The sequence below is a fragment of the Hemiscyllium ocellatum genome, chromosome 25 (assembly GCF_020745735.1).
Source record: "Hemiscyllium ocellatum isolate sHemOce1 chromosome 25, sHemOce1.pat.X.cur, whole genome shotgun sequence".
Classification (NCBI taxonomy): Eukaryota; Metazoa; Chordata; class Chondrichthyes; order Orectolobiformes; family Hemiscylliidae; genus Hemiscyllium; species Hemiscyllium ocellatum.
This window is the reverse complement of record NC_083425.1, coordinates 10,547,995-10,575,476: the sequence shown is the minus strand read 5'-3', so window position 1 is coordinate 10,575,476 and position 27,482 is coordinate 10,547,995. Positions and strand designations below refer to the sequence as shown.

General features: G+C 51.0%; 1 protein-coding gene across 1 annotated transcript; it reads left to right on the top strand.

Moving 5' to 3' along the window:
* The first annotated feature begins 227 nt into the window (after nucleotides 1-227).
* Nucleotides 228-27,482, top strand: LOC132827757 (mitochondrial dicarboxylate carrier-like). The gene is made up of 11 exons (XM_060844452.1): nucleotides 228-703; nucleotides 11,920-12,039; nucleotides 13,764-13,878; nucleotides 14,642-14,690; nucleotides 16,855-16,896; nucleotides 18,563-18,606; nucleotides 20,955-21,025; nucleotides 22,461-22,553; nucleotides 23,483-23,560; nucleotides 25,595-25,651; nucleotides 25,983-27,482. The coding sequence occupies exons 1-11, from the start codon at nucleotides 614-616 to the stop codon at nucleotides 26,082-26,084; spliced, it is 861 nt and encodes a 286-aa protein (XP_060700435.1). The 5' UTR covers nucleotides 228-613; the 3' UTR covers nucleotides 26,085-27,482.

Sequence of the window (27,482 nt, the reverse complement as noted above, 5' to 3'; positions counted from 1 at the left end):
CTGTGCTTGAAGTAGGAGGAGATCTGGGAATGGTCTCCCCTTGCAGGAGCTTGCTCCGAATGATACAATGCTCTGTCAATCAAACCCATCCTCGCAAACCTATTGGCCGGGTGGGGCCGGGACCTCGCTGTGATAGGAGGAGGCAGCTGTCCTTCAGAGAATTCCCCGCCCCCTCAGGGGAAATGTATCCTTTTTGTTGCAGTTTCAGCTGAAACACAGTGGGGGAGGCAGAGGCTGAGACTCCTACTCAGGAAGTCCCCTTCACTTTGGCTGTGTTGCAAAACGGCCTCTTTAAACATATATCGACACCCCCACCCCCTCCCTCCTGAATACACACACACACACCTCCTCAATCCCAAGGCTAGGGTGTGCGGTTCTTCATGCATTCACTCTCCTGGAGGAGGGGGTGGGGGAGTTGCACGCTTTCTGATGAGTTAACAGCCAAAGGCAAAAAAACATTAAATTAGGGGAGGGGAGTGTCTCTGCCCATCTCCGCGTCTGACAGAGCCACGGCAGATTGGAACAGAAGCCGGGACAGTGCAGGAGGTGATCGGAGCAAGGCCACAGCACACATTCCTTTCCCTCCCCAGGTCAAGCAAGCCCAAGGCTGGTCATGTCTAAGAACAGAAGGTCCCGGTGGTATTTCGGGGGCTTGGCTTCCTGCGGGGCAGCGTGTTGCACGCACCCTTTGGATCTCCTCAAGGTGAGCACCTCCAGGTGAGAGCGGCTGGGGCGAGAGGGGGACTGAGGGAGGTCAGAGAGTGACACTTCACACAGCAGCCCCACTTCCTGCTCCTCTCTGCAGTGGCAAAGGCATTGAGAGTTCCAGTCCCACTGGGGAAATAACTAGCTCCGGCTCTTCTTGTTTTACGAAGTAAAGCAGTGGCTCGGTTTTACTCGGGAAGCCACTGGCTGATCAGTGAGGCTACTCTCTTAGGACAAGCCACTTGCAGAGTTTGCTTTTTTTTCCCCCTGTGCGATCTGGGTCTAAGGCCGCTGTCACAAGTCTCTGCAATTTAATTATCGCGGTTCCCCCCCCCCTTCCTTCCTCAATGAGTGTGCAGCAATCTATTTCAAATTGCTTTTTTTTAAGTTTTAATGTATGTGGCATTGGTCACACGTGATCACACGCATACATATGGGTGGCTGTATATGTGCTGATTTGCTGTATTGCTTTCTATCCAGTGATGTACACCCCTCTCCTCCAGCAATTTTGAACTGTGACTTGAGTTCCCTGACTTTTTTTTCCCCCTTGCTAATGATTCAACTCATGTTCTGACGCAAGGAACTGCATTTTCTGTGTTTTGTCGCACTGAGAGTCTGTGAATTTGAGAGGGATTTGAGACACTTGTGTGTCTCAAGCAGTCATTGATCAGTATTACTCAAGACTGAGTGATAATTCCTGGTTATGAAGTGCTAGGGGGTTGAGCTGTGTGGAGATTTGAATCTGCTGTTGACAGTTAGCCATGATGTTATTGAGTGATACAGCACTCTTAAGGATCTGAATGATCTAATCTTGTTGGGCTATATTCCCCTATTCAGTTCTAAAGGTCCAATTACAACTGAAAGGTTTGTAGTTGGAATCAGGATGTTTTGAAGACAACAAAAAATGTATTTGATCTCCATTGTGTCTTTTTTGCAATAATTGTGGCTTTCCTCTGGGTGCTCCAGTTTCCTCCCACAATCCAAAGATGTGCAGGTTAGGTGAATTGGCCATTCTAGATTGCCCATAGTGTTCAGGGATGTGCAGGATAGGTGCGTTAGTCAGGGTTAAATACAGGATAATAGGGTAGGGGGAATGGGTCTGGGTGGATTACTCTTCAGAGGGTCGGTGTGGAGTTGTGGGACCAAAGGGCCTGATTCCAGACTGTAGGGATTCTATGAATTAATTTTGAGGATGTGAGTTGACTGGACCAGCATTTATTGCCTGTCCCTTGTTGCTCTTGAGAAGGTGGAGGTGAGCTGCTGCCTTGAACCATTGCTGTCCATGTGCTGTAAGGAGAGCCTCAGTGGATTGGGGGGAGAGTTCCAGAATTTTGACCCAGCAGCAGTAAAGGAATGGCGTTATAATTCCAAGCCAGGATGGTCAGTGGTTTGGAGGGGAACTTGCAGGGGGTGCTGTTACCATGTATCTGCTGCCCTTGTCCTTCTGGATGGAAGTGGCTGTGTGTTTGGAAGGTGCTGTCTGAGGATCTGTGGTGAATTTCTGCAGTGAATCTCGTAGATAGTGCACACTGCTGCTACTGAGTGTCAGGCAGAGGGAGTGGATGTTTGTGGATGTTCGTGGATGTGGTGCCAATTAAGTGGGCTACTTTGTCCTGGATGGTGTCAAGCTTTTTGAATGTAAATGGTGGATAGGCTTTGGAGAGTTGGGATGTGAGTGATTCTCTGCAGGATTCCCAGCCTTTGGCCTGTTTTTGTAACCACTGTGTGACTGGTCCAGTTCAACGTCTGGTCATTGGTATTCCCCAGGTTATTGACAGCGAGGGATTCAGTGATGGTAACACCATTGAATGTGATGCAATGATGGTTAGATTCTCTCTTGTTGGAGATGGTCATTGCCTGGCATTTGTGTGGTGTGAATGTTACTTGCCACTTGTCAGCCCAAGCCTGGATAGCGTTCAGGTCTTGCTGCATTTGAACGCGGATTACTTCAGTATCTGAGGAGTCGTGGCTGGTGCTGAACATTTGTGCAATCACCAGCGAACATCCCCACTTCTGACCTTATGATGGAGGGAAGGTTATTGATGAAGCAGCTGAAGCTGGTTGGACCTAGGACACTACCCCGAGGAACTCCTACAGAGATGTCCTGGAGCTGAGCTGACTGACCTCCAACAACCACAGCTATCTTTCTCTGTGCAAGTGTGACTCTAACCTGGCACAAAAGATGATGGTTGAGTTTATTGGTCATCAGTCATTGTATCAGCCTCCTATCTTGCATGGGTGATTAAAGTATCGTGTCCAATTCAGGACCCCGTACTTTAAGCAGCATATGGAGGCTTCGGAAAGGGGTGGAGGAGGCTTACTGGAATGGGACCAGGTTTGCAACTTCAATTCTGTGTACACATCTGGAGCTGGGGTGGCTAAAGTGGAATTCAATTTCAGTGATCAGAATTGTGATGGGTTTTGACAGAGTAAATAAGGAGACTGTGTTTCCCAGAGGTTTGGAATCATCGGGAACATAGAAAAATCTCCGAGGTGAGATGAGTTATGATCTGGAATGCACTGCCTATAGGGAAGGTGGAAACAGAGTGAATGGAACTTCCAGTAGAGAGTTGCATTATTACTCTATTTTCACGCTTAGGGAAAAAGCAGGAAAGTTGGAAAAAAATGCAGATGGTTTGTTTAAATGGCTGTGATGGGCTGAATGGCCTCCTGTTGTGTACATTGAATCCTGTGGGTCATGAGATGTGACTGCACACCGCCACAGAAATGGTGAGGGAGTGACACTGTCCTTGTCAGCAAGTGCTGTCCTCTACCTCTAATGTTTCCTGTTCCACAGTTTCTGGGATTGGTGCTGTGTAAGACCCCACCCCCACTGGGACCCATAGAGCCCAATCCTCACTTTGTTTTTTTTGAAGAGTTTGCAAGAAAGCCACGCTGTCAGCAGAACTGTCCCGAGACGAGCTCTGCCTCAATGGGTGTGTTCGTTGGACTGTTTGTTTTTCCCCAGAATTTATCACTTTGCATGTTATCAGGTGATACCATGCAGTGTTATAAAAGTGTCACTCACTACTACTTCCAGCGTAATATAGATATCTTTATTATTCATAAAGTCAAATATCGCATGACTCCAGGTTATAGCCCAAAAGGTTGATTTGAAACCACAAGCTTTTCGGATGAAGGAAAACTTCGGGCAGCTGCTGAGAGAGAATCGGACACAGAATTTATAAGTAAAAAATCAAAGGGTCATACAACTGATGCAAATGTGTTGAACAAAGCTAGATAGCTATCAAGTCTTTAATCAGTTAGAATGAAAGTGTAGGTTTCAATTGATTAATATCGAAATCCCAGGATTTCTTTCACGTCACAGCCCCAAGATAACCTCAGGTTTTATCAGAATAAAGGTGACACTTGGGCCAGACAGTGTTGTTTAAGTGTTTAACTCATCCTCCTGTATCGAGTGTTATTGCTTGTACTGGTTGAATTAAGGGTGTGAAGAGGGTGGGGTTAATGGGGTATGTGGAAGTAGTGGTAGTCCCAGATTTTGACCCCAAAGGCTCCCCCTCTTTTTCCCAACTCTCACAGCTCAGTGAGTACCGTGGGCCCCCATTGCCATCGCTCAAACCAACCAGTGTCTACTGCAGCCTTCACGTTCCCATTACCCAGTCTTCCCAACACTACAGGAACTACAGAGAGTCGTGAACACAGCCTAGTCCATCACGCAAGCCAGTCCTCCATCCATTGACTCCATCTATACTTCCCACTGCCTTGGGAAGGTAGCCAACATCATCACAGACCCCCTCCCACCCCGGTTATACTCTCTTCCAACCCGTTCCTTAGGGCCAAAGGTATAAAAGTTTATGTAGCTGCACCGGCGGGTTCAAGAACAGCTGCTTCCCCTCTGATAACTGTTATCAGAGCTTTGAACAGGTGGGCGGCACGGTGGCACAGTGGTTAGCACTGCTGCCTCACAGCACCAGAAACCCGGGTTCAATTCCCGACTCAGGCGACTGATTGTGTGGAGTTTGCATGTTCTCCCCGTGTCTGCGTGGGTCTCCTCCGGGTGCTCCGGTTTCCTCCCACAATCCAAAGATGTGCAGGTCAGGTGACTTGGCCAAGCTAAATTGCCCGTAGTGTTAGGTAAAGGGGTAAATGTAGGGGTATGGGTGGGTTGCGCTTCGGTGGGTCGGTGTGGACTTGTTGGGCCGAAGGGCCTGTTTCCACACTGTAAGTAATCTAATCTAACCTTTTTAATGTGAATGTTAATGTTTCTCTGCAACTTCTCAACAGCTGTAACATTGTATCCTGCACTCTGTTCTGTTACCCTGATGCACTTGTATAGAACTGTGAAGCTTATTAAGACAACACTTCTCACTGTACCTCGGAACACGGGGCACTAATAAATCAAATCAAATTTTTGCTAACTTTGCAGCAGCTCAGCTGTTCCATTTTCTGGATTGCCTCAACTGTACCATGGATTAGCTAGTGTTGGATTGTGGGTTGGAATGATGTCAGCTGTGCTGAGGGCTTTGAGACCACCATGGACTTCCTGTTTCCCAGCTGCCTCTTGCTGCTGTGCAATTTCCGAATTGTCTTTATTTCTGGCCTCGCCCTCAGCTCTCGGCTCCTGAAGTGCCAGTTTTGGACATGGTAGGATTTCCCTTGACCCTAGATCTCCCTCAATACCATGAGTGACTCCTCGCTCCTTGGGCTGAGCTCTAGGCAGATGCTTCCTCAAACTGTATCCAAATGAATGAAATTTAGAAATATTGTGTTAGCCAAGTCACCAAGAAGTTGGAAGTACTTCGCCGTCCAAACAGGTCTTGTTGTTATAAACTCTGAGCAATCTTTCTCACACATACAGTTGACCCTATGTCTAGTCCGGTACTTACTGAGACATCAGACTCTGGGTTTAGATTCCCTACAGCATGGAAACAGGCCATTCAGCCTAACAAGTCCGCACAGACCCTCTGAAGAGTAACTCACCCAACCCATCCCCCTACCCCCCTGCTCTACCTGACTAATCCATCTAACCTACACATCCCTGAACACGAGGAGCAATTTAGCATGGCCAATTTACCTGACCTGCACATCTTTGGATTGTGGGAGGAAACCGGAGTACCCAGAGGAAACCCACACAGACACTGGGAGAATGTGCAAACTCCACACAGACAGTTGCCCGAGGCTGGAGTCAAACCCAGGGACCTGGTGCTGTTAGGCAGCAGTGCTAACCACTGAGCTGCTGGACTCTGGTCTGGTATAATTAAACTGAACTGCACTCCCCATTGTTGGTTTCCATGGGGATTGTAATGGAAAGTTGCTTTCAATAAAACCAATGAACCTGAGCTAGACAATGGAATAACAAACAATGACTCTGCAAAAATTCACAAACCTCTCCCTAACTAATTCAGGGGATCAGGCCGACGCTGGCTGAGCCAGCATTGATTGTGCATCCCTAACTGCCCCTTGCAAAGGTCAAGGTAGGCCTTTGTGATCTTTCTCGATCGTTTTATTAAAATTCATGTGTTTATTGTACTTATAAACCCTTTGATCTTTTTGAGTGCCCTGTTTATCTGCTGAGACAGACTGTAATAACATCTATCATCTCATTTCTCCTTGACAAACCCAGTTCATTGTGTGCAGGTCCCACTGAGTGACTGGGCCGTTGAGGAATTCAAATGAATGAGGTTCCCTCCAGTCGTCCAGTTGCTTTGAGTTTGAAGGTCATGGGTTCATCAATCCAATCACCCCCACGCCGAGAGATGTCTGACCCTTTACTGCAGTGTGGGAGGGTCAGTGCTGAGGGAGAGCCGTCCTGAGGATGGTTCGGTGTCAGAGGGCCAGCGTCAGTGCCGAGGGAGGGCTGCCCTATCGGACGCTCAGTGCCCAGGGAGAGGGGCAGTGTTTCATTCTCTGCCTTTTTAGCTGGCTGTAAAAGATCCTATTTAATTTTTCTTCCCAAGATCCTTTTTAACCGTTGGTCAAGAAATTCAGAGTAGATTAGCGGGTCATTGATCTTTGTGCTGTGTGCACACGGGCTGTTAGGAGCACAATTGGACAGTGCGGCCTGTCAAACTTACTCCCATAGGGCAGTACAACTGTGGTTACCAGGGCCTTCAATGCCATTTCCGTGCCTGCTCCCCATGTCCCTGTGTCTGTCTGTATGTCCTTGTGTGTGTACGCTGGCGCTGCAGCCTTGGGGTGGGGGTGGGGTGAAATAAAACAGGAGGATATCTGAGACACAGAACAAGAGATCATTTCAGCAACCCTACCCTCAATCTGGGCACAACTCTTAGAAAGCTCCAGTTGTTTGTCAGAGGAAGCTGTCTGATTGGGAGCTGAGTGTTTGGGTGCTTTTCTGTTTATCTTTTGACACACACCGGCGTGTTCCTGTTCCCTCCTGGTTCTCTCTGCTTATCAGGCACTTGTGCTGGGCTGTTTGTCAGACAGCTGATTGTGATTCCAAACTGGTTTGTACAAGGCTGCCTTTACTAATTATAACCACGCAACTGTTCCTCACTCCCATTGCTCTGTGTCTCATTAGAGATGAAAAGCTGGAAATGTTAGCTTGGACATGCTGTGCCCTGTGATTTCACTCTGCATGGAACTTGCATTTTAGCCTCATTTCTCCTGGTTCCTCCCGAACCTATTAATTATCTAGAAGCGTTTTTTCCCCAAATGTAACATCGATCATTATTTGTGGTCAACTGCCCCACTTCCAGATTTCTGTCTGACATTTAACCTCCAGCACTCTCTCTTTAAACTCACTTCTCCTTTGATCACCTTGTTGGAATGTGTCTGTTAGTGGTTCAGTGTCTCATTTAGCTTTATAACATTGCTGTGCAACTTAGAACATTCTGGCGCAGTACAGGCCCTTCGGCCCTCGATGTTGCGCCGCCCTGTGAAACCAATCTGAAGCCTATCTAACCTACACTATTCCATTCTCCTCCATATGCCTATCCAATGACTATTTAAATGCCCTTAAAGTTGGCGAGTCTACTACTGTTGCAGGCAGGGATTCCACGCTCCTCCAACTCTGGGTAAAGAAACTACCTCTGATATCTGTTCAATATCTATCACACCTCAACATGTTGGGATGTTTCCCCAGGTTAAAGGCACCATAGAAATAGTTTTGATTTTGCTTGTTTATTTAAACATGACCCTGGTTCCTGAGCAGTGTACCATTAGGTAAGCTTGCCTTTATTGGTCAATTCATTGAATATTGTGGTTAGAATGTCATGTTATGGCTGTACAAGAATTGGTTAGGCCACCTTTGGAATACTGCATTTGTTTTTGGCCTCCCTCCTATCAGAAGGATGTTGTGAAACTTGAAAGGGTTCAGAAAAAATTTAAGAGGATGTTGCCAGGGTTGGAGGATTTGAGCTATAGGGAGAGGCTGAATAGACTGGGGCTGTTTTCCGTGGAACATCGGAGGCTGAGGGGTAACCTTATAGAGGTTTATAAAATCATGAAAATAGGGTAAATAGCTAAGGCTTTTTCCCTGAGGTAGGGAGTCCAGAACTAGAGGGCGTAGGTTCAGGGTGAGAGGGGAAAGATTTAAAAGGGACCTAAGGGGCAACTTTTTCATGCAGAGGGTGGTACGTGTATGGAATGAGCTGCCATAGGAAGTAGTGGAGGCTGGTACAGTTACATTATTTAAAAGGCATCTGGGTGGCTACTTGGATGGGAAGGATTGAGAGGGATATGGGCCAAGTGCTGGCCAATGGAACTAGCTGAGTAGGTACCGTGGTCAGCATGGAGCAGTTTGGGCCGAAGGGTCTGTTACCATGCTGTATTACTCTGACTATATATCTGGTCAGCATGGATGAGTTGGACCGAAGGGTCTGTTTCCATGCTGTATTACTCTATGACTATATATCTGGTCAGCATGGATGAGTTGGACCGAAGGGTCTGTTTCCATGCTGTATTACTCTATGACTATATATCTGGTCAGCATGGATGAGTTGGACCGAAGGGTCTGTTTCCATGCTGTATTACTCTATGACTCACTGGAAACAGGGTCATGTTTGGAGAGAACACTGGGGTCATTGTTTCGAGGATCTGTTGAGATAATATTTGTGGTGTTTCTCTGGATGCTTCTACTGGTTTGTAAGAGGCAGAGGAGGTAAGCTGGTTCACTTGCAATAATTCTCTGCCTGATTAATTAGAAATCACAGCTTCTAGGAAGTGCTGGAGGAAAGATAAATTTGGTTTTCTTCAGACTTGAAGTGGTCTACTGCATATGGCAAAGAACTCCTAAAACAGAAGGTTTCTCTCGATCTTGTTCGCATTCTTAAGCTGCTCAGTAACGTGATTGTTGGCAGGCAGAAGCTTTGATGATGTGACTGGTCATTAGCCCACAGCCCAATCCACAGCCTCTTGCCAAAATCAAAGCTGCGCTTGTATCCAGCCCCCTTGGTGCCAGTTTGTCTGCAGGTTACACTTGTCCAAGGAAGGGCCAGTGTAAATGATGCTGCAGTGAGGGTCAATTTACTGTCTTTCAAAACATAGCAATCCCAGGGTTTTTCAGATAATACTCGTTTTGATGTACAGTTAGAAATACAAGAAAAATGAAGAGGGCTGGTCTTTATAAGATTAGATTAGATTCCCTACAGTGTAGAAACAGGCCATTTGGCCCAACAAGTCCACACTGACCCTCCGGCCTATCACCCTCACTTTGACCTCCTTCCACCAATCGCATCTCCAACACCCCTCCCCCAAGTCCCTCCTCCCTACCTTTTATCTTAGCCTGCTGGATACACTTTCCTCATTCCTGAAGAAGGGCTTATGCCCGAAACATCGAATTTCCTGTTCCTTGGATGCTGCCTGACCTGCTGCGTTTTTCCAGCAACACATTTTCAGCTCTGATCTGCAGACCTCACTTTTCCAACACTGACCCTCTGAAGAGTAACCCACCCAGACCCATTCCCCTACATTTATCCCTGACTAATGCATCTAACACTATGCAGACAGTTTGTATTTTGTTCAGTGATTTTTTTTTCCCAGTTGTGAGTTGGGTGTTTATATCTATCCTCTTTTTTTTTTCGAGCTTTTGTTGCAGGATGGATTGTGAAACTTTGTATGTTCACTGTGCAAGTCACAGATTTTGTGACGGAACAGGTTATGGGTATTCTGTCTGTCTTAGCCAGGGCAAAAGTGGGTACTGCAGATGCTGGAGATTAGAGTGGTGCTGGAAAAGCACAGCAGGTCAGGCAGCATCTGAGGAGCAGTAAAATGGACGTTTGAAGCAAAAGCCCTTCCTCATTCCTGATGAAGGGCTTTTGCCCGAAACGTTTGTTTTCCACCTGTCGGAGGGTCAGGGCTGAGGGAGCACTGCGCTGTCAGAGGGTCAGGGCTGAGGGAGCGCTGGAGGGATCTGGAACAGGAGTAAGCCAGTCAGTGAGGTCATGCCTGGTTTGTGGCCTAACTCCCAAATCCTGCCTTGAGCCCTTATCCCTTCATACCTTTTGCTGATCAAGGGATACTGAGGCCAGTGTTTAGGGATCCATTCTCTCTCTCTCTCTCTGACTGTAAACTGACCCTTGGTCCTTCCTGCAGCAAACAGTTTAATCATTGTTTGTTTGTCAGAGTGACTGGACCACAACTGAAAATAACACCTCTGAAACTTCTGCGTCATTGCACAGACACACGCAGACAGACAAGTGCAGAGACACACACATATCGGTTGTGAAATATTTAAAGTGCGTATCATTTAAGTGTTTTCACTCAGAAGTCTGGAGTGATCCATCCTGAACCAGTCCGGTCCCGGTTCCCCAGAGGCTGTGTTGTAAGAGCCTGCTCCCGTTTGTCCTCCAGCTTGTGTTCTGTCTGGATGAGAAAGTGACTGTAAATACAGCTCTAGATTTGCAGACAGCTGCAGCAGCTTAGAGCAGCGATATGTTATTACAAGCCTTGGCCTGTTCCTCACTGCGAGGGTGCAGCAGTGACTGGGCCAGAAGCAACCTCAGGAATGGCCACATCGCCCTGCAGCCAGCTCCTGGCAACGCGGCCTCCTCTCTACCAGGGCTGACCCCAGGACCTCGGAGACCATTCGGCCCCTTCAGGCAGTTCTATCATTCCGGGAGATTTGCATCCTCACTCCCTTGACAGGTGTTGGCTCTCTCTCCTTGACTTGGAGGCCTTGGCTCATCTCTGATGAAAAATTGATCGATCTGGCCTTGACTACTTCTCCTTGGGGAAGAGATAATGGTTCCACCTGAACTCTGTACAAAGAACTGTCTGCAACGTCCATGTTCAATCGCTTAGCCCAAACTATTCTCCCACTGGAGGAAGAATTTTGAGTTGATTTTGTTCAAAGTGCTCAAAAACACTCCTCCATCTTCCTGGTGTTGATGCCTGGAGCGCCATCTTGTTTTCTATCTCCATCACCACACCCACCCCTTTACATTGATACTGTTTCCCCCCTTTCGGAGCCTGTTTTGAGGGAATGTGTGTGGAGGATTGAAGAGGGGCTGGGGGCTTCGGGGAACGTTCAGCTCTGTAGCCAATCATAGAATCCCTACAGCGCCCTTCGGCCCAACAAGTCCACGCCAACCCTCCAAACCCATTTCGCATTACTCTACATTTACCCCTGACTAATGCACCTAACCTGCATATCATGAGCAATTCAGCATGGTCAATTCACCGAGCCTGTGGGAGGAAACTGGAGCACCCGGAGGGGACCCACGCAGACACGGGGAGAATGTGTGGAGTTCGCACATTCAGTCACCTGAGGCTGGAATTAAACCCGAGTCCCTAGAGCTGTGAGGCTGCAGTGCTAACCACTGAGCCACCGTGCCGCCTGAATCTGCTGTGATGGAAAAAAGCAGTACTCCTGGTGTTCCTAACTGCTGCACCTCCGTGCTGGCTGTTAGTGACTCATGGATGAGATGATCCAGATCCCTTCGAGCATCATCAGTTCCCAACCTCTCATTGTTTCTGAAATCCTCTGCCTTCCTGCACACTTCCTCCACACCTACCTCCTGGACACTGCAGTGGGCAGGGACCAGCTAACTCCAGGATGAGGGGGGGGGGGCCCAGCTTGTAGACCATGCAGCCCACTATCCCCATGCTAGCCCTGTGACTGAGATCTCCTGTTAGTCTCCCTCTCCTGCTCGTGCCCCAGAGTGTGACACCTTTTCTCGTTTTCCAGACGTTCCTGGTGAAGGTGGCTCCCCCAGTTTTCACCAGCATCAGTGCCGACCCTGTTGCCCTGGGTACTGTCTGACTGTCGTGTCTCCTTCTCTCCCTGGGCAGGTCCACCTGCAGACCCAGCAGGAAGTGAAGATGAGGATGACTGGGATGGCAATCTATGTTGTTCGGAATGATGGCTTCCTGGCCCTCTACAACGGACTGAGTGCCTCACTGTTCCGCCAGGTAAAAATGCCTACTTGTACACCCACAGGGCGAGGTGGGTGGGTCCCAGGGGCTGAGAGAGTCTGTGCCAGTGTCTCTGGGCAGGCTGGGTATTAGGTTGGTGATGATTGTGGGTGGAGGGGTAGATTCTAATAGCAACTGGAATGGTTTAACCCTGGCAACGGGAACGTCAAGAGAGGCCGAAGTTGCTTCTGATGGAATGGCTTTTTTTTACTGTGGGTGAAGAGAGCTCCATCCAGCAGGAGGGCGTCAGTACACCAACCACTACCAGGCCCCTGGCCCAGGCCCGGGCTCAGACCCAGACCCGGGGCCCAGGCCCGGGCTCAGACCCAGACCTGGGGCCCAGGCCCGGGCTCAGACCCAGACCCGGGGCCCAGGCCCGGGCTCAGTCCTAGACCCAGGCCCGGGGCCCAGGCCCGGGCTCAGTCCTAGACCCAGGCCCGGGGCCCAGGCCCGGGCTCAGTCCTAGACCCAGGCCCGGGCTCAGTCCTAGACCCAGGCCCGGGCTCAGTCCTAGACCCAGGCCCGGGCTCAGTCCTAGACCCAGGCCCGGGCTCAGTCCTAGACCCAGGCCCGGGCTCAGTCCTAGACCCAGGCCCGGGGCCCAGGCCCGGGCTCAGTCCTAGACCCAGACCCGGGGCCCAGGCCCGGGCTCAGTCCCAGACCCGGGAGACCAGGGGCCCAGCCCCGACCTGGGACCAGTCACTTTTTAGAAAGAACAGTAATCTCTTTATAAATCAAAATGGAGACCATTTGGCCCATTGTGGGGTAGCATATAAAAAGAAATAAGAGCAGGAGTAGGCAATTCGGCCCATTTCAGAGTCTATGCGATAAGGTAGTGGCTGATTTGGTTTTGACTTTAACTGCACTCCCCCGTCCAATGAGCTTTGTTGATCAGAAATCTGGCTCTGTCTCGGATACAGCCAATGACCCAGCCTCCATCGCTCTGTCTGTCTGACAGGATTCCAAAACCCCTGACCCTCTCGGAGGGGGAGTTTCTCCACAACTCCATCTTATTTTGAAACTGGGCTCTCTTGTTTGAGATCTCCTCAACCAAGGAATGGCTCTCTCTGTAGGGTCCTGTCCGATCCCCTCTATGTCTTGTTCCTTTAATAAAGGGTGCTGGGGAGGTAACTACACAGATACAGGATCTGTGATTGGACTACTGGCTGAGGAATTGAGAAATCTCTCTGAATCCAGTTGATCAGAAAAATATCTCCATCTCTGCATTATCAGGGAGACCTGTAAAAGGAAGTCCCAACGGGATATCTTCACCCTAATAAAGGTCCAAGAAACCAGCTATGTAGCGTCAATCAGAAATGGTTGTGTCCAGATGGGGAGTATCTTAGGAAGAGTGATCATACAGTCCACACTACAATCTGTCTGCCCATCTCTGCCCCTCCCGCTTTTGCTCCCAGTCTCACTCCCACCTGTCCTGTCTGTGTGTGTGTGTATCTTCCCCCATTCCCCACCCCCGTCCCAGTCCCTCTGTCCCCTCCCTCTCTGACAGGCTAAGGGTGCAGTACTGTGCTCCTCCAGCAGGGTGTAATCTCCCTCAGCCTTGGAGATGGAGCGTGTTTCTCTGAGTTTCTGCCCCTTTTCCCCCGGAGGGAGTTTTGTGGGGGGGGGTGTGTGGATTCCTGTCAGCTACTGGCCAGGTGCGGGGGTGGGGTGGTGGCCTGGGAGCTGGGTTAATGTTTGCTGCATTTCTGTGTCGCCTACAGCTCACCTATTCCCTGACCCGGTTTGCCATCTATGAGACAGTGAGGGACCGGCTGACTGGAGGGAACACACAGGCCATTCCGTTTTACAAGAAAGTTCTCCTCGGAGCATTCGGAGGTCATTCTTTAGGCTAGCAGTGACGGGGGGAGGGGAGGGGCAACGGGGGATACTGGGAGGGGGAGGTGTCGGGGGGTGGGGGGATACTGGGAGGGGGAGGGGTCGGGAGGTGGGGGGGATACTGGGAGGGGGAGGGGTCGGGAGGTGGGGGGGGATACTGGGAGGGGGAGGGGTCGGGAGGTGGGGGGGGATACTGGGAGGGGGAGGGGTCGGGAGGTGGGGGGGGATACTGGGAGGGGGAGGGAGGTGGGGGGGTGTCAGGGTGTGGGGGGATACTGGGAGGGGGAGGGGTCGGGGGGACATCCGGGGGGTACTTGGGGGGGGGGGGGGTGTCGGGGGGACATCCGGGGGGTACTTGGGGGGGGGGGGGTCATCCGGGGGGTACTGGGGGGGGGGGGGAGGTGTCGGGGGGACATCCGGGGGGTACTTGGGGGGGGCGAGGTGGAGGGGGGATACTGGGAGGGGGGAAGGTGTCTGGGAGGAGGAAGGTGTCGGGGAGGGGGGATACTGGGAGGGGGGAAGGTGTCAGGGGGGATGGGGGGATACTGGGAGAGGTGGGGGGAGATACAGGGAGGGGGAAGGTGTCGGGGGGAGGTGGAGGGGAGATACTTGGGAGAGGTGGGGGCGGAATACTGGGAGAAGGAAGGTGTCGGTGGGGGGGGGTTACTGGGGAGTATCTGATAAAGGATATTGTTGGCCGGACAGTGTCCCTTTGCCCCGGGGTGTGCGCTGTCCCTTTAACTGACTCCTTCTCTTTCCACAGGGTTCACTGGGGGCTTTGTCGGCACACCAGCTGATATGGTCAACGTCAGGTCAGTCTCCTCTTCCCTCCTCTTCCCTCCTCTTCCCTCCTCCTCCTCCCACCCTGGCACTCTCGTCACAGTCCCATCATCCCACCCCCTTGGAGGGGGAGTTGGTGAGAGGAGGGGGTTGTGGAACTGTGGCTTGACCCCTCCGCTGCCCCCTACTGGTGCAGCTTCAAGCTGGTGGGAAAGCCCTGGGATTCAGCACCTTGGTCAGTACCAGCCATTGCGCTGCCCCTCACGGACCCCTTCTCGCGCCTGAGTTGAGGGGTTAGCCGGAGCTGGGCACAGTGTGAGCTGTTGCCCCACTGTTGCCCACTTTGATGGGGAGTTCGGCCAATCCCTTTCTGACCTGAGCCTCTGATTGGCTGGTATTCCTGTCTCTCCTTATTGTTCTAGCAGCACCCTGTCTAACTCCAGGCAAGGTCACCATAGGAGGGACGTTCCCACTGACTGGGGGAGTCCCCAACAGCGGGCCATGCTGTCTCCCTGCAGCATCTCCTTGGGTCACCAGCCCATTGAGATTACCCGTGCACCAGCATCTCCTGTCTCTGTCTATTGCTGCTGGGATATAATGGGGGCGGTGAGGGGGAAGGGAGTTATGGTGTGATAATGGGTGCAGGGGGCAGAGAAGCTGGGGGGGGGGCGGGAAGGTCAGGATGCTCACTATTGGGTTTGCGGAGTGAACGGGAAGAATGTCTGAGATTTCGGAGAAGATTTGTAGCTCAGGTTGTAAGGTTGCTCTCTGAGCTGGTAGATTTGGTCTCAGATGTTTTGTCACTACCCGAGGTAACATCATCAGTGAAGCGCTGGTGTGTTCTCTCCTGCTGGCTTTAACGTGTCTTGATCTGTTGCGGGTGATATCACTTCTGGTTCTGTTTCTCAGAGGTTGGTAAGTGGGGTCCAAATAGATGTGTTTATTGATGGAGTTTCAGATTGAATACCAGGCCCCTAGGAATTCCCGTGCGGGTCTCTTTTTAACCAAAAAGAACAAAGAAAACTCACAGCCCAGGAACAGGCCCTTCGGCCCTCTAAACCTGAGCCGATCCAAATGTACTGTCTAAACCTGTCAGTCAATTCCTAAGTATCTGTATCCCTCTGCTCCCCACCTACTCATGCATCTGTCCAGACGCATCTTAAATGAATCTACCGTGCCTGCCTCTACCACCTCTGCTTGCAACGCGTTCCAAATGCCCACCACGTTCTGTGTGAAATACTTGCCGCATGTATCCCCCTTAAACTTTCCACCTTTCACCTTGAAAGCATGACGTCTCATTATTGAATCCTTTACCCTGGGGAAAAGCTTGTCTCTATCCACCCTGTCCCAGGATGGATGTATTGTCCCAGGATGGATGTATTGTCCCAGACGAACTGGTTTCCCTCTTCATCCCTCTGTGCACGAGTGTGCAGTGTGTGGACCCCTCTCTGACTGGAGTTTTGTACAGAGGTGTTACTCTGCTCGTTAATGTCTTCTACTGCACCCCCCCTTCCCCCCACAACCACAATCCTGTCCCAACCCCCTTCAAGATCCATGATCCCATTGGCCGATCACCTGATTGTCTGTCTCTCTCTCTCTCTGTCTGTCACGGTTCCCTTCCTGTGGTTTGAAGAGAGAGTAAGAGCTGAAAATGTGTTGCTGGGAATGCGCAGCAGGTCAGGCAGCATCCAAGGAGCAGGAGAGTCGACGTTTCGGGCATAAGCCCTTCTTCTTCCTTTCTCCATGGAGAGACAGTAACCATGGCGGATGGATACGCTGGAGCTGTGTTCTCAGGCTGTTGGCCCCAGGTTACAGGTGTTACCGGGTGTTCCTTCAGGATTCTCTTTTTCATGGTCCTTTTACTTCAGTATTTCACCCAGTTGCCAGGAATCTCTTTCTCTTTCCTCTGGAGACTCTCGCTGTCCCAAATAGCCCAGAACAGAATTCATATTGAAACTCCATTGACCTGCTATCTGGTGGGTAACGGACCTGACCTTGAGCACAATGACCAATCGCCCACCTTACACTGACCCCTGACCCCTGCCTCATCCCAAACCGCTAGGATTGGGTAAGGGGACCCTGAGTCTCACCCACCTCCTCCCCCAGCGAGGAGGACCTGGCAGTGATGTGTGGGAAGTGGGAGGGGGCTGGTTTGTAAAGTCTGTGACCTCCTTGTTCCTTCCTTTTTTTTGGCAGGATGCAGAATGACATGAAACTCCCGGCTCCGGTTCGGAGGAAGTGAGTGTTGTTCCTGGATTCCTGCTTCTCTGGTTTGGTCACGTCGCGCTCTCCTTGAGATGGTGACCGGCCTGGTCTCTAGGCCAGTGGCCTTTGGGGGTGGGAGGTGGGTCTGGACGTGGGAGGGGGAGGGGGATGAGGGGCCGGAGGTCACACTCCCTGCTCACTGGCTCCCCCTGGGGCTCAGATGCCAACAGCGCGCGCGCACACACACACACACACGCACACACCCCCCTTCAGGACAGCTTACCCCCAGTGCTGACACTCCAGTAGACCCCTCCCGCACACGCACTGTGCACCCTGCGCACACGCCATACACCCCACACACGCCACACACCCCGCGCACACACACTGTGCACCCTGCACACATGTCCACTGCGCAAACGCCACACACCCTGTACACGCACTGTGCACCCTGTACACATGCCACTCACCCCTCACATGCACCCTGTACACACGCCACACCCCGCACACGCACACTGCGCAAACGCCACACACCCGGTACACGCACTGTGCACCCTGCATGCACCCCACGCACGCACTGTGCACCCTGCACACACGCCACGCACCCCGTGCACACACCGTGCACCCTGCGCGCGTGCCGCGCATGCACCGTGCGCCTCGTGCACGCGCGGTGTGCCCTGCGCGCACACATCCTGCACATGCACCCTGCACACGCACGGTGCACCCTGTACGCATGTGCGCACACACCCCGCACACACACTGTGTACACAAATGCCAGGCAATGACCATCACCAATAAAAGACACTCTAACCCCAGCCCTTGCTATCCTATGGTATTACCATCACTGAAACCCCCACTATCAACATCCAGGGGGTTAGCATTGACCAGAAACTAACTGCACTCACCAAATAAATACAGTGGCTACAAAAACAGGTCAAAGGCTAGGAATCCTGCAGTGAGTAACTCACCACCTGACTCCCCAAAGCCTGTCCACCATCTACAAGGCACAAGTCAGGAGTGTGATGGAATACTCTCCACTTGCCCTGGATGGGGGCAGCTCCAACAACACTCAAGAAGCTTGACACCATCCAGGACAAAGCAGCCCCCTCTTGATTGGCACCACATCCACAAACACCCACTCCCTCCACCACCGGCGCTTGGTAGCAGCAGTGTGTACTATCTACAAGATGCGCTGCAGCAATTCACCAAAGATCCTCAGACAGCACCTTCCAAACCCACGACCACTTCCATCCAGAAGGTCAGGGCAGCAGTTACATGGGAACACCAACCCCTGCAAATTCCCCTCCAAGTCACTCCCCATCCTGATTTGGAAATGTATCGCTGTCCCTTCACTGTCTCTGGGTCACAATCCTGGAATTCCCTCCCTCAGGGCATTGTGGGTCAACCTGCAGCAGGTGGGCTGCAGCGGTTCAGGCAGGCAGCTCCCCCCCACACCTTCACAAGAGGGCAACTAGGGATGGGGCAGTAAATACTGGGCCCAGCCTGTGACACCCACATCCCAGAAAGTCCAGTATGTTTTGTAACCTGTCTGCTGCTTGTAGACACACATTGGGTTTCGGAGCAGACTGGGGGCCTGTGGTTGTTACAGACATTGATACTTGCAGTGAATGTGGCTGGGGGGATGGGGATCTGGGTTGGCCTCACGTTGTTCAATGCCCCCTTTCTTTCTGTCTCTCTCCAGCTACAAACACGCTGTGGATGGCCTTTACCGAGTCCTTCAGGAAGGTAAGCTTAGCTAGACATCTGTAACCCTGCAGATGTGCTGCAGGAACACCTGCAGCCCACAGAGAATTCCCTGTGTGCTCGCCAGCCATCAGTTTCTTTTCTGAATCGTAGTTTCCTTTGATTTCTCACTCCGGTCTGAGTCTAATTGGAGAGAGACATACGACTGGGAGGTTGTAGAAGCTGAAATCTTGAGCTTAAGGCTATGAGCTCCTCTCTGTGTGACTGAAGGATGTAATTTAACCATCAGTCCACTGGGTGGTGCCCAATAGCCATCCAATGAGGGAGGATTGACTCGAGAGTAGCGCTGTGGGCTTTGTCCTTGGATATGACTTTTCAAACAACCCAATTTGGTTTATTATTGTCTCAGGGCAATATAACAGAATACAGAACAATGGTGTTCCAGCTACAGAGAGAGTGCAGAGAGAGATCAACTCTAATGTATGAGCGATCTGCGCATAAGTCTGATAACAGCGCGGAAGAAGCTGATTTTGAACCTGTTGGTTTGAACCTTCAAACTTTTAAAGCTCCTGCCTGAGGGAAGAGGGTGGGAGAGAGTCTAACAGGGGTGGGAGGGGTCTGTGATGATGTTGGCTACCTTCATGAGGCAGTGGGATGTGTAGACGGAGTCAGGGGACGGACGGAAGGATGGACTGGGCTGTGTTCACAACTCCAACATCATGTGGTCTTGAGCAGGGCACTTGCCACACCAAGCTGTGATGCAGCCAGATAGGATGCTTTCTATGGTGCATCGATAGAAATTGCTAAGAGTCTTTGTGGACGTGCTGAATTTCCTTAGCCTCCAGAGGACGGAGAGGTGGTGGTGTACTTTCTTGACTGTTTGTTTGATGTGGTTGGACGAGGACAGATTGTTGGTGAGATTAACCACCTCCACCTCAGCACCATCTTGGCCGCGGTCGGGTGGCAAGTGCTCAATACTCTCTTCCTTGTTTTCAAGTCTCTGTCTCTCGCCCTCTATGACGCCCATACCCATTTAATTCCACACCCTCTTGTACAATAGAACATTGAACAGTCCAGGACAGGAACAGGCCCTTCGGCCCACTGTGTTGTGCTGAACATGATGCCAAATTAAACTAATCCCTTCTGCCTGCATTCCTTCCTTATTCATGTGTTTATTTAAAAGCCCCTTAAATGCCCCTATCATATCTCCCTCCACCAACCTCCCCCTGGCAGCACATTCCACACTCCAACCCTTCTCCTTTAAACTTCTCTCCCCCCTCACCTTTAAATGAGTGCCCCCCAGTGTCAGACATTTAAACTCGTGAGGGGAGGGGTGGGGAGGGGCAAAACATTCTGACTCAACCCCAGCTATGGGTCCCATAATTTTACAGACTTCTAGCAAGTCTCCCCTCGGCCTCCGTCGGTCTGGAGAAAACAGCAGGAGTTTTTCCAGCCTCTCCTTCTAGCTCCTACATCTTCACCTTCAATCCCAGATCCCTCTGTAACTCTCTCCTCCTCCTCCTTCCTTCTCTCCAGCTTTGACAACGCCTAGCCTGCCTCTTGGCAGGAGAAGAAACTTGAGACCACCACCCCTCCTGCTGCCCCAGCTCCCAGGGTGGGGGCTCTGGGCCCAGAACAGGTTCGGAGCGATTGGCAGGGTTCAGTGGGTTAAAATTGAGGGGTAGATTGCCCAGATGGGTCTTCAGTATTCCTGGAGTAAAACATAGAGGTGAGGGCAGAGGGTGAATTTATTCCGAGGGTCATCAGTCTGTGGGATTCTCTTTATTTGGGGGGGGTGTGATGTTCATTGATTTTTTTTTTAAAGATTCTTGATTGACTTGGACAATCGAGGGTTAAATTGGGGGCTGGTGAGATGGGGGGGTGGGGTGTGGAGTTAAGGTCGCAGTGAGGAGCAGGAGAATTGACGTTTCGAGCATAATCTGTTCATCGGGAATGATGAAGAGCATGTGCTCAGTGTTGATTCCCCTGCTCCTCGGACGCTGCCTTACCTGCTGTGCTTTCCCAGCGCCACACTCTCCACAGAGATCTCCAGCATCTGCAGTGCTCACTTTCTCCACAGTGAGATGAGTCACGACTGTATCAAATGCTGGAGCACACTTGAAGGGCCGAGTGGCCTGAGGAGGTGGGGAGGGAGTGTGGTGGTTAAGAGTCCTGACCAAGTTCCCATTGTGGTGCCCTCCTGGGGTCGGGTCAATCTGCTCCAACTCTCGGAGGTGTTGCTGTGCAGTTCGGGCCTGCTCAGGATGGCGAAGCCTTCAAGTGGTTAGGAACTGAAAAGGTCAAGCTGGGGAGAAGCTCAGAGGGAGGGGATTTGTGAAGAGGTTTCTAATCAGCTGTCTCTTTTCTCCACGCCCCCCCCCCTCCAACAGAAGGCATTAAGAAGCTGTTTTCTGGAGCAACTATGGCATCAACCCGTGGGGCCCTGGTTACGGTCGGACAGGTAGGCCTCACTGTGTTTCATTCAACCTCTGTCAACAGGAGATGCTGTGACACTGCGGTGATGGCAAAAACAGAAACCTCCTTAAAACAAACTAACAAATTAATTCTTCCTAAATCCAAGGTTAGGAATACCGCTGTGAGTAACTCCCCTCCGGACTCCCCAAAGCCTGTGCACCATCTACAAGAACCCAGTCAGGAGTGTGATGGAATACTCCCCACCTGCCTGGATGAGTGCAGTCCCAACAACACTCAAGAAGCTTGACACCATCCAGGACAAAGCAGCTGCTTGATTGGTACCACATCCCCAAATGTCCACTCCCTCCACCATTGACACTCAGTAGCAGCAGTGTGTACTATCTACAAGATGCACTGCAGAAATTCACCCAAGATCCTCAGACATTACCTTCCAAACCCACGACCGCTTCGATCTAGAAGGACAATGGCAGCAGAACACCACTCCCTGCAAGTTCCCCTCCAAGCCACTCCCCATCCTGACTTGGAAATATATCACTATCCCTTCACAGTCATTGGGTCACAATCCTGGAACTCCCTCCCTCAGGGCATTGTGGGTCAACCACAACAGGTGGGCTGCAGCGGTTCAAGAAGGCAGCTCACCTCTTTCCCACCCCCACCTTCACAAGGGGCAACTAGGGACGGGCAATGAATGCCCACGCCCCATAACCGAATATTAGAAATCCATTTAAAAATGTAAATTTGTGGATAGCAGTGCTGGTGGAGAGTGAGTGGGTAATCCTTGTGTTCTCAGGCCTGACCTCCTGGCCTTGCTGCTGGGTCATTGTGATGTCCCTCTGCATCCCATTGGTGATGGTGTGGTTTAGTGACGCCTTCCTCTTGCAGGGTAATATCACAGTGACCATACAGCCAGAGTTCGACTGTTCAAATCCCACTGCAGAAGATTGGAGGACTTGAATTCAATGCTGCTATTGGTTGTTTTGTTTTTGGACAGTGTGTCCCCGGTTCATGGTAGTCTCTGATTCCTGGTGCCATTCTTACCCGCTCAGGCTCCATGTGACTCCCGGTTCACAGCATTGGGATGAATTCCTCACACTCTCTCCCAGAGTGGCCAAGAAAACTACTCAGCCAGGACAGAGCCCCACCAAAGACATGTTTTGTCAGGCCCCAGGGGCACTGCAACCCCACTGGGAAAGACTTCAACCACCACTCCCCCTCCCACACCCTCCACACCCCACCCCAGGGGCAGTAACTGCCGGTCCCCTTGCTTGAGTAAAGGGCTTCTAAACCCTTAGAGCTCCAGACAAATGAATAATCTGACAGACTGTAGTGTTGTGTTGGCGGGTTATTGTAATGGCACACCAGCAGTGATTCAGTGTCAGTGTGTACGTGATCGGGAGTGGAGGGGTTTCACTCTCGCTCTCTCCCACTTGACTAAATGTGACTGTGTTTTTCTCCCACAGCTGGCCTGTTATGATCAAGCAAAACAATTAGTCCTCAACACTGGCTTCCTGTCAGACAACATTTGCACCCACTTCCTGTCCAGTTTTATCGCTGTAAGTGGGAATGTTATAAACTGTCTCACTCTCTTTCCCATCAAACCCTGTATCCGTGGGTTCTGTCTGCCTCAGTGTGGGTCTGTAGGACAGTTTGTGTGTGTTTGTGTGTGTGGGGGGAGGGTGATGGGGTGGGAGGGTCGGTGGGACAGTCAGTGTCTGTGTGTGGATCTGTCTGTGCGTGGGGGTCCGTGGGACGGTGGGGATGTGCCTGTGTGAGGGTCAGTGTGTGTGTGTGTCTGTATGTGCATGGGGGTCCGTGGGACGGTGGGGTGTGTGTGTGTGTGTGTCTGTCTGTCTGTGCTTGGGGGTCTGTGGGACAGTCTGTCTGCGTGAGGATGTGTCTGTGCATGGGGATCTGTGGGACAGTCTGTGTCTGTGTGTGGGTGTGTCTGTGCGTGGGGATCTGTGTGTGTCTGTGGGACGGTCAGTGTCTGTGTGTGAGTCTGTCTGTGCGTGGGGCTCTGTGGGATGGTCAGTGTCTGTGTGTGAGTCTGTCTGTGCGTGGGGCTCTGTGGGACGGTCAGTGTCTGTGTGTGAGTCTGTGCGTGGGGGTCTGTGGGATGGTCAGTGTCTGTGTGTGGGTGTGTCTGTGCTTGGGGGTCTGTCTGTCTGTGTGTTTTGGGTCCATGTGCAGTGGAGACATATTTGCGTGTGTTGTTATCTGGTTAAAAGTCCTATTGGCATGTGTTCTCAGACACACTCCTGAGTTACTGAGTGCTCTTTCATTCGGTTGTATTACTGTGTTCTCTCCCTCAGCCCCCTCTCCTGGTCCCTGCTGTGTGCACACTTGTTTCTTGTCCTGCTCTGGTATGTTAGCACTGCCCCTTCCTCTCGCTCTCCTCCTGGCCTTCTCGCGGGTGGGTACCTGCTGGGTTGAAATGACCGCGTTTGACCATTTCCCTCCCTCCCCTTGTTCTTGGGCGCAGGGTGGCTGTGCCACATTTCTCTGCCAACCACTGGACGTTCTCAAGACCAGACTGATGAACTCGAAAGGGGAATATCGGGTAAGCGACCTCTGGTGAAGCTGGTGTGTTGGATAATCCTGTCTCTGCTCTGGTTAAACCTCATCTCCCTGTGGAAAAGGCCAACATGCAGCAACCAATCCGGGATGGGGAGGGGGGAGGGGTGGGGAGGGGTGATCTTAGATTTGCGTTGGCTTGCAACTCTGGTCAAGCCTAAATTAAAAATCACACAACGCCAACAGGTTTATCTGGACACTAACTTACAGAGCGCTGCTCCTTTTTCAGGTAGCTTTGAAAGAGGATCATTTATAGTTTAAGCTCTAACTTGCTCTAAATTTTGTCTTGTGATCCTTTTCCACAGCTACCCAATGAAGGAGTGAAGCTCCGAAAGCTAATACTTCCAAATAAACTTGTTGAGTGTTTAGAAAAGATTCACGGGGATGTTGCCAGGGTTGGAGAATCTGAGTTATAGGGAGAGGCTGAACAGGCTGGGGCTGTTTTCCCTGGAGCGTCAGAGGCTGAGGGGTGACCTTATAGAGGTTTATAAAATTATGAGGGGCATGGATAGGGAAAATAGACAAAGTCTCTTTCCTGGTTTGGGGGAGTCCAGAACTAGAGGGCATAGGTTTAGGGTGAGAGGAGAAAGATATAAAAGAGACCTAAGGGGCAACTTTTTCACGCAGAGGGTGGTACGTGTATGGAATGAGCTGCCAGAGGATGTGGTGGAGGCTGGGACAATTGCAACATTTAAGAGGCATTTGGATGGTATATGAATAGGAAGGGTTTGGAGGGATATGGACCGGGTGCTGGCAGGTGGGACTAGATTGGGTTGGGATATCTGGTCGGTGTGGACGGGTTGGAGCAAAGGCTCTGTTTCCGTGCTGTACATCTCTATGACACTATGACTATAACCTGGTGTTGCATGATTTTGTTTAAACGGCGTCCACCCCAGCCCAGCACTGGCTCCTTCACACCATGGCCTCTCGTTTGAATCATTCAGGACCCATTTACACAGGACGTGATATTGGGCTGACTGTTTAGGTCTTGTTAAAGGGTCTGGTTGACATTAGTTGGGATTTTAGGTCTTTTGTTCCCTTGTCTCTGTCCTTTTCAGGCCTTCCGTTTCTACTAAAGCGTACCTCAGTGGATAGCACTGCTGCCTCACAGCACCAAGGACACGGGTTCAATTCCAGTCTCAGACGATTGTCTGTGTGGAGTTTGCACGTAGCACACCCCAACGCCCACACCCACCCCGGCCCTGTGTCTGCGTGGGTCTCCTCTCACAGTCGAAGATGTATAGGCGAGGTGAGTTAGCAGGGTTACAGGGATAGGATAGGGGTGTGGGTCTGGGTGGGATGTTCCCTAGAAGGTCCATGCAGTGTGCATCTGCACTGTGGGAATTCTTTGATTCTTGATTTTGTTTTCCTCAAAATCTGCTCTACCTCTCCTGTTCCCTGATCATTAATCCCTCTATCCACTCTATCAATGTCCCACATAACCTTGTCCACCTCAACCACGTACCCCATTTCTCAAAACCCCCCCTACCCCTCGGCCTTCTCTGCTCTGAGGAAACCTGCCTATCCAACCTCCCTTCATTGCTGACTCACCCCAGGCCAAGGAACATCCTGGTCAATCTCCAGTGCCATCACTAAGGTCAAGGGTCAAACTGGTAAGTGGCCAATGGGGGGGAGGAAGTGATGTCAGTTGGAAGTCGAGTTCTTCACATAGTGACTGAGGCGAGGTTACTGAAGTACCAGGAGGTGCCCCAGCAGAGAGAGGCCGAGCTGCTAGGTGTCAGGTTACACCCAGTAGGGAATGGTGAGGGGTGAGTGGGGAGCCAGGGCAGGTTGTGCATCTTTCACCTGTTTCTGGAAAATTCTGCCCCTTCCATTCTGGGAAAGTCATGACAGCGAGTGGACTGCACTGGAATCAAGAGAGCAGCTCACCCCCACCTTCTTCTCAAGGGGGCAACTAGGGACGGGCAATGAATGCTGGGCCTAGCTCAAAATGTCTACGTCCTGCAAGCGAATGAAGTGGTTGTGTGCCCTCAGTGACAGTACAGTTTGTTTTGTGCAGGGTCTCTGGCACTGTATCATTGAGACGTCTCGATTGGGCCCACTCGGGTTTTACAAGGTGAGTTGCTGATGGCTTTTTTTGCTTTGCTCCCTGTCTCTCTCTCTCTCCCTGTCTCTGTCCCTCTCTCCCTCTCCCTCTCCCTGTCTCTCTCTCTCTCTCTCTGTCTCTCTCTCTCTGTCTCTCTCTCTCTCTCTGTGTCTCTCTCTCTCTGTGTCTCTCTCTCTCTCTCTCTCTCTCTCTCTCTCTCTCTCTCTCTCTCTCTCTCTCTCTCTCTCTCTCTCTCTCTCCCCCCCCCCCCCCCCCCCGTCTCTTTCCCTTTCCCCTCCACCTGAATTCACATGATATTGGTTTGTCACTTTACTCTAATGGGCCTGTCTCCCTTTCCCAGGGTTTAGTTCCAGCTGGAATCCGGTTGGTCCCGCACACCGTCCTGACTTTCATTTTCCTGGAACAGTTGAGGAGTCGCTTTGGATTTCTGGTGCAGACATGATCAGCTGATCACCATTCCAATCCCTCATTGACCTCTTTCCTCTTGAATGATCAACCTTTCACTGGAATCCTTTGCGAATCTCATCAAGTTTCCCACAATCCAGGCCCCACACCTGTGCACGGAGACCCAGGGCCTGGTCAGTATTTTATTGTCTTAACTAACCATCATGTGTCGACTTGCACTGCTCTGTCCGTGATGGGGGAGTGGTTACAGACCTCCCTCTCCCTCTACTAAAACTGGCAGGAAACCTCTAGTCGCTGATCTCCTGTTGTAGAAAGTCTGTCAGTGCCTTAATTATAAAATGGATCCCTTTCCACTCTCCTGAGTGAACCCTCTCCCATTCCTCATTAGAAAAGCTCCCTTCTCTGTGGTTTTTACTGGCTCTGTTGACATTGGTAAACTGGGTGATGCCAGTGAGGGGTGACGTTGATGGAGGTTCTAGAATGATCTGTAGCCATCACCATGTCAACCCTGTTCAGCTGGATAGCAGTTGGCACCTCCAATGGCTGTCATTGCCTCTGCCAATAAGAGAGCACCAGGAGTGCTCACTTGCTCACGTTGACTTCCATGGTCGATCAGCCATGTGTGTGTCAGAGGCTCACAGTGTCGGAGTTTGATGTCGGGTCACACTGCTCCAGGGAATGCATCTGAGTTAACATCTCGATTCCAGTACAACACCGTGCCAGTTCAGACACAGTCTCACGTTGGACCTGAAGCATTAACTGTTTTTCTCTCTCTCTATCAAGGCTGCCAGACTTGCTGAGTTTCTTCAGCAATTTATAGTCAACATTCCAAAAGCATGACACGGTGACCAAGGGCAATTGGGGATGGGTCATAGTGCTAATGATAACCACACCCTGTGACAATTAAAAAGCCATCCATCAATCAATAGCCTTCCTGGCTTGACTATTTGTCCAATCTCAGAATGGAAGTGGAAAGTCGTTTCCTCCACCCCCCCCCCCCCCCCCCCCCCCCCCCCAATAATCTAATAATGTGTACTGAGTGATAAGACATTGAAAAGGGTCAGACTAGGTTTTGTGTTCCAGTTAAAGGAGTCAGACTTGAATTCAAAATCTTCAGACCCTGAGGCAAAGACAGATGTAGAAATACTGTAGGCTGCTGGACTATTGCAACAATTTGAATGGAATTTGAGGGACCAGGAAGTCCCAACAGTCAGTCTCTTTGGGAAGGAGAGGGAGTTTAATTGCAGCTTTTTGAAAATTAGTGTAAGGACATTGCCAGTCGTCTCTGGGTATCAGCACGTCACTGAGTGGATTAAGGTCTGATCACAGAGTTGGAAGTGTTGCATTCCTAATTTAGAACTGCGCGGAAGGATGGGCCGGGACACAATATCGGTGTAAATTCCAATGTTTAACAATAAAATCACAGCTCAAATCA

Excerpts from the sequence above, each read along its gene's own strand:
- LOC132827757 (XM_060844452.1), top strand. The coding sequence starts at position 614 with ATGTCTAAGAACAGAAGGTCCCGGTGGTATTTCGGGGGCTTGGCTTCC. Across the intron at positions 12,040-13,763 it reads GTGCCTCACTGTTCCGCCAG|CTCACCTATTCCCTGACCCG; the intron begins GTAAAAATGCCT and ends TGTCGCCTACAG. Across the intron at positions 16,897-18,562 it reads CCGGCTCCGGTTCGGAGGAA|CTACAAACACGCTGTGGATG; the intron begins GTGAGTGTTGTT and ends GTCTCTCTCCAG.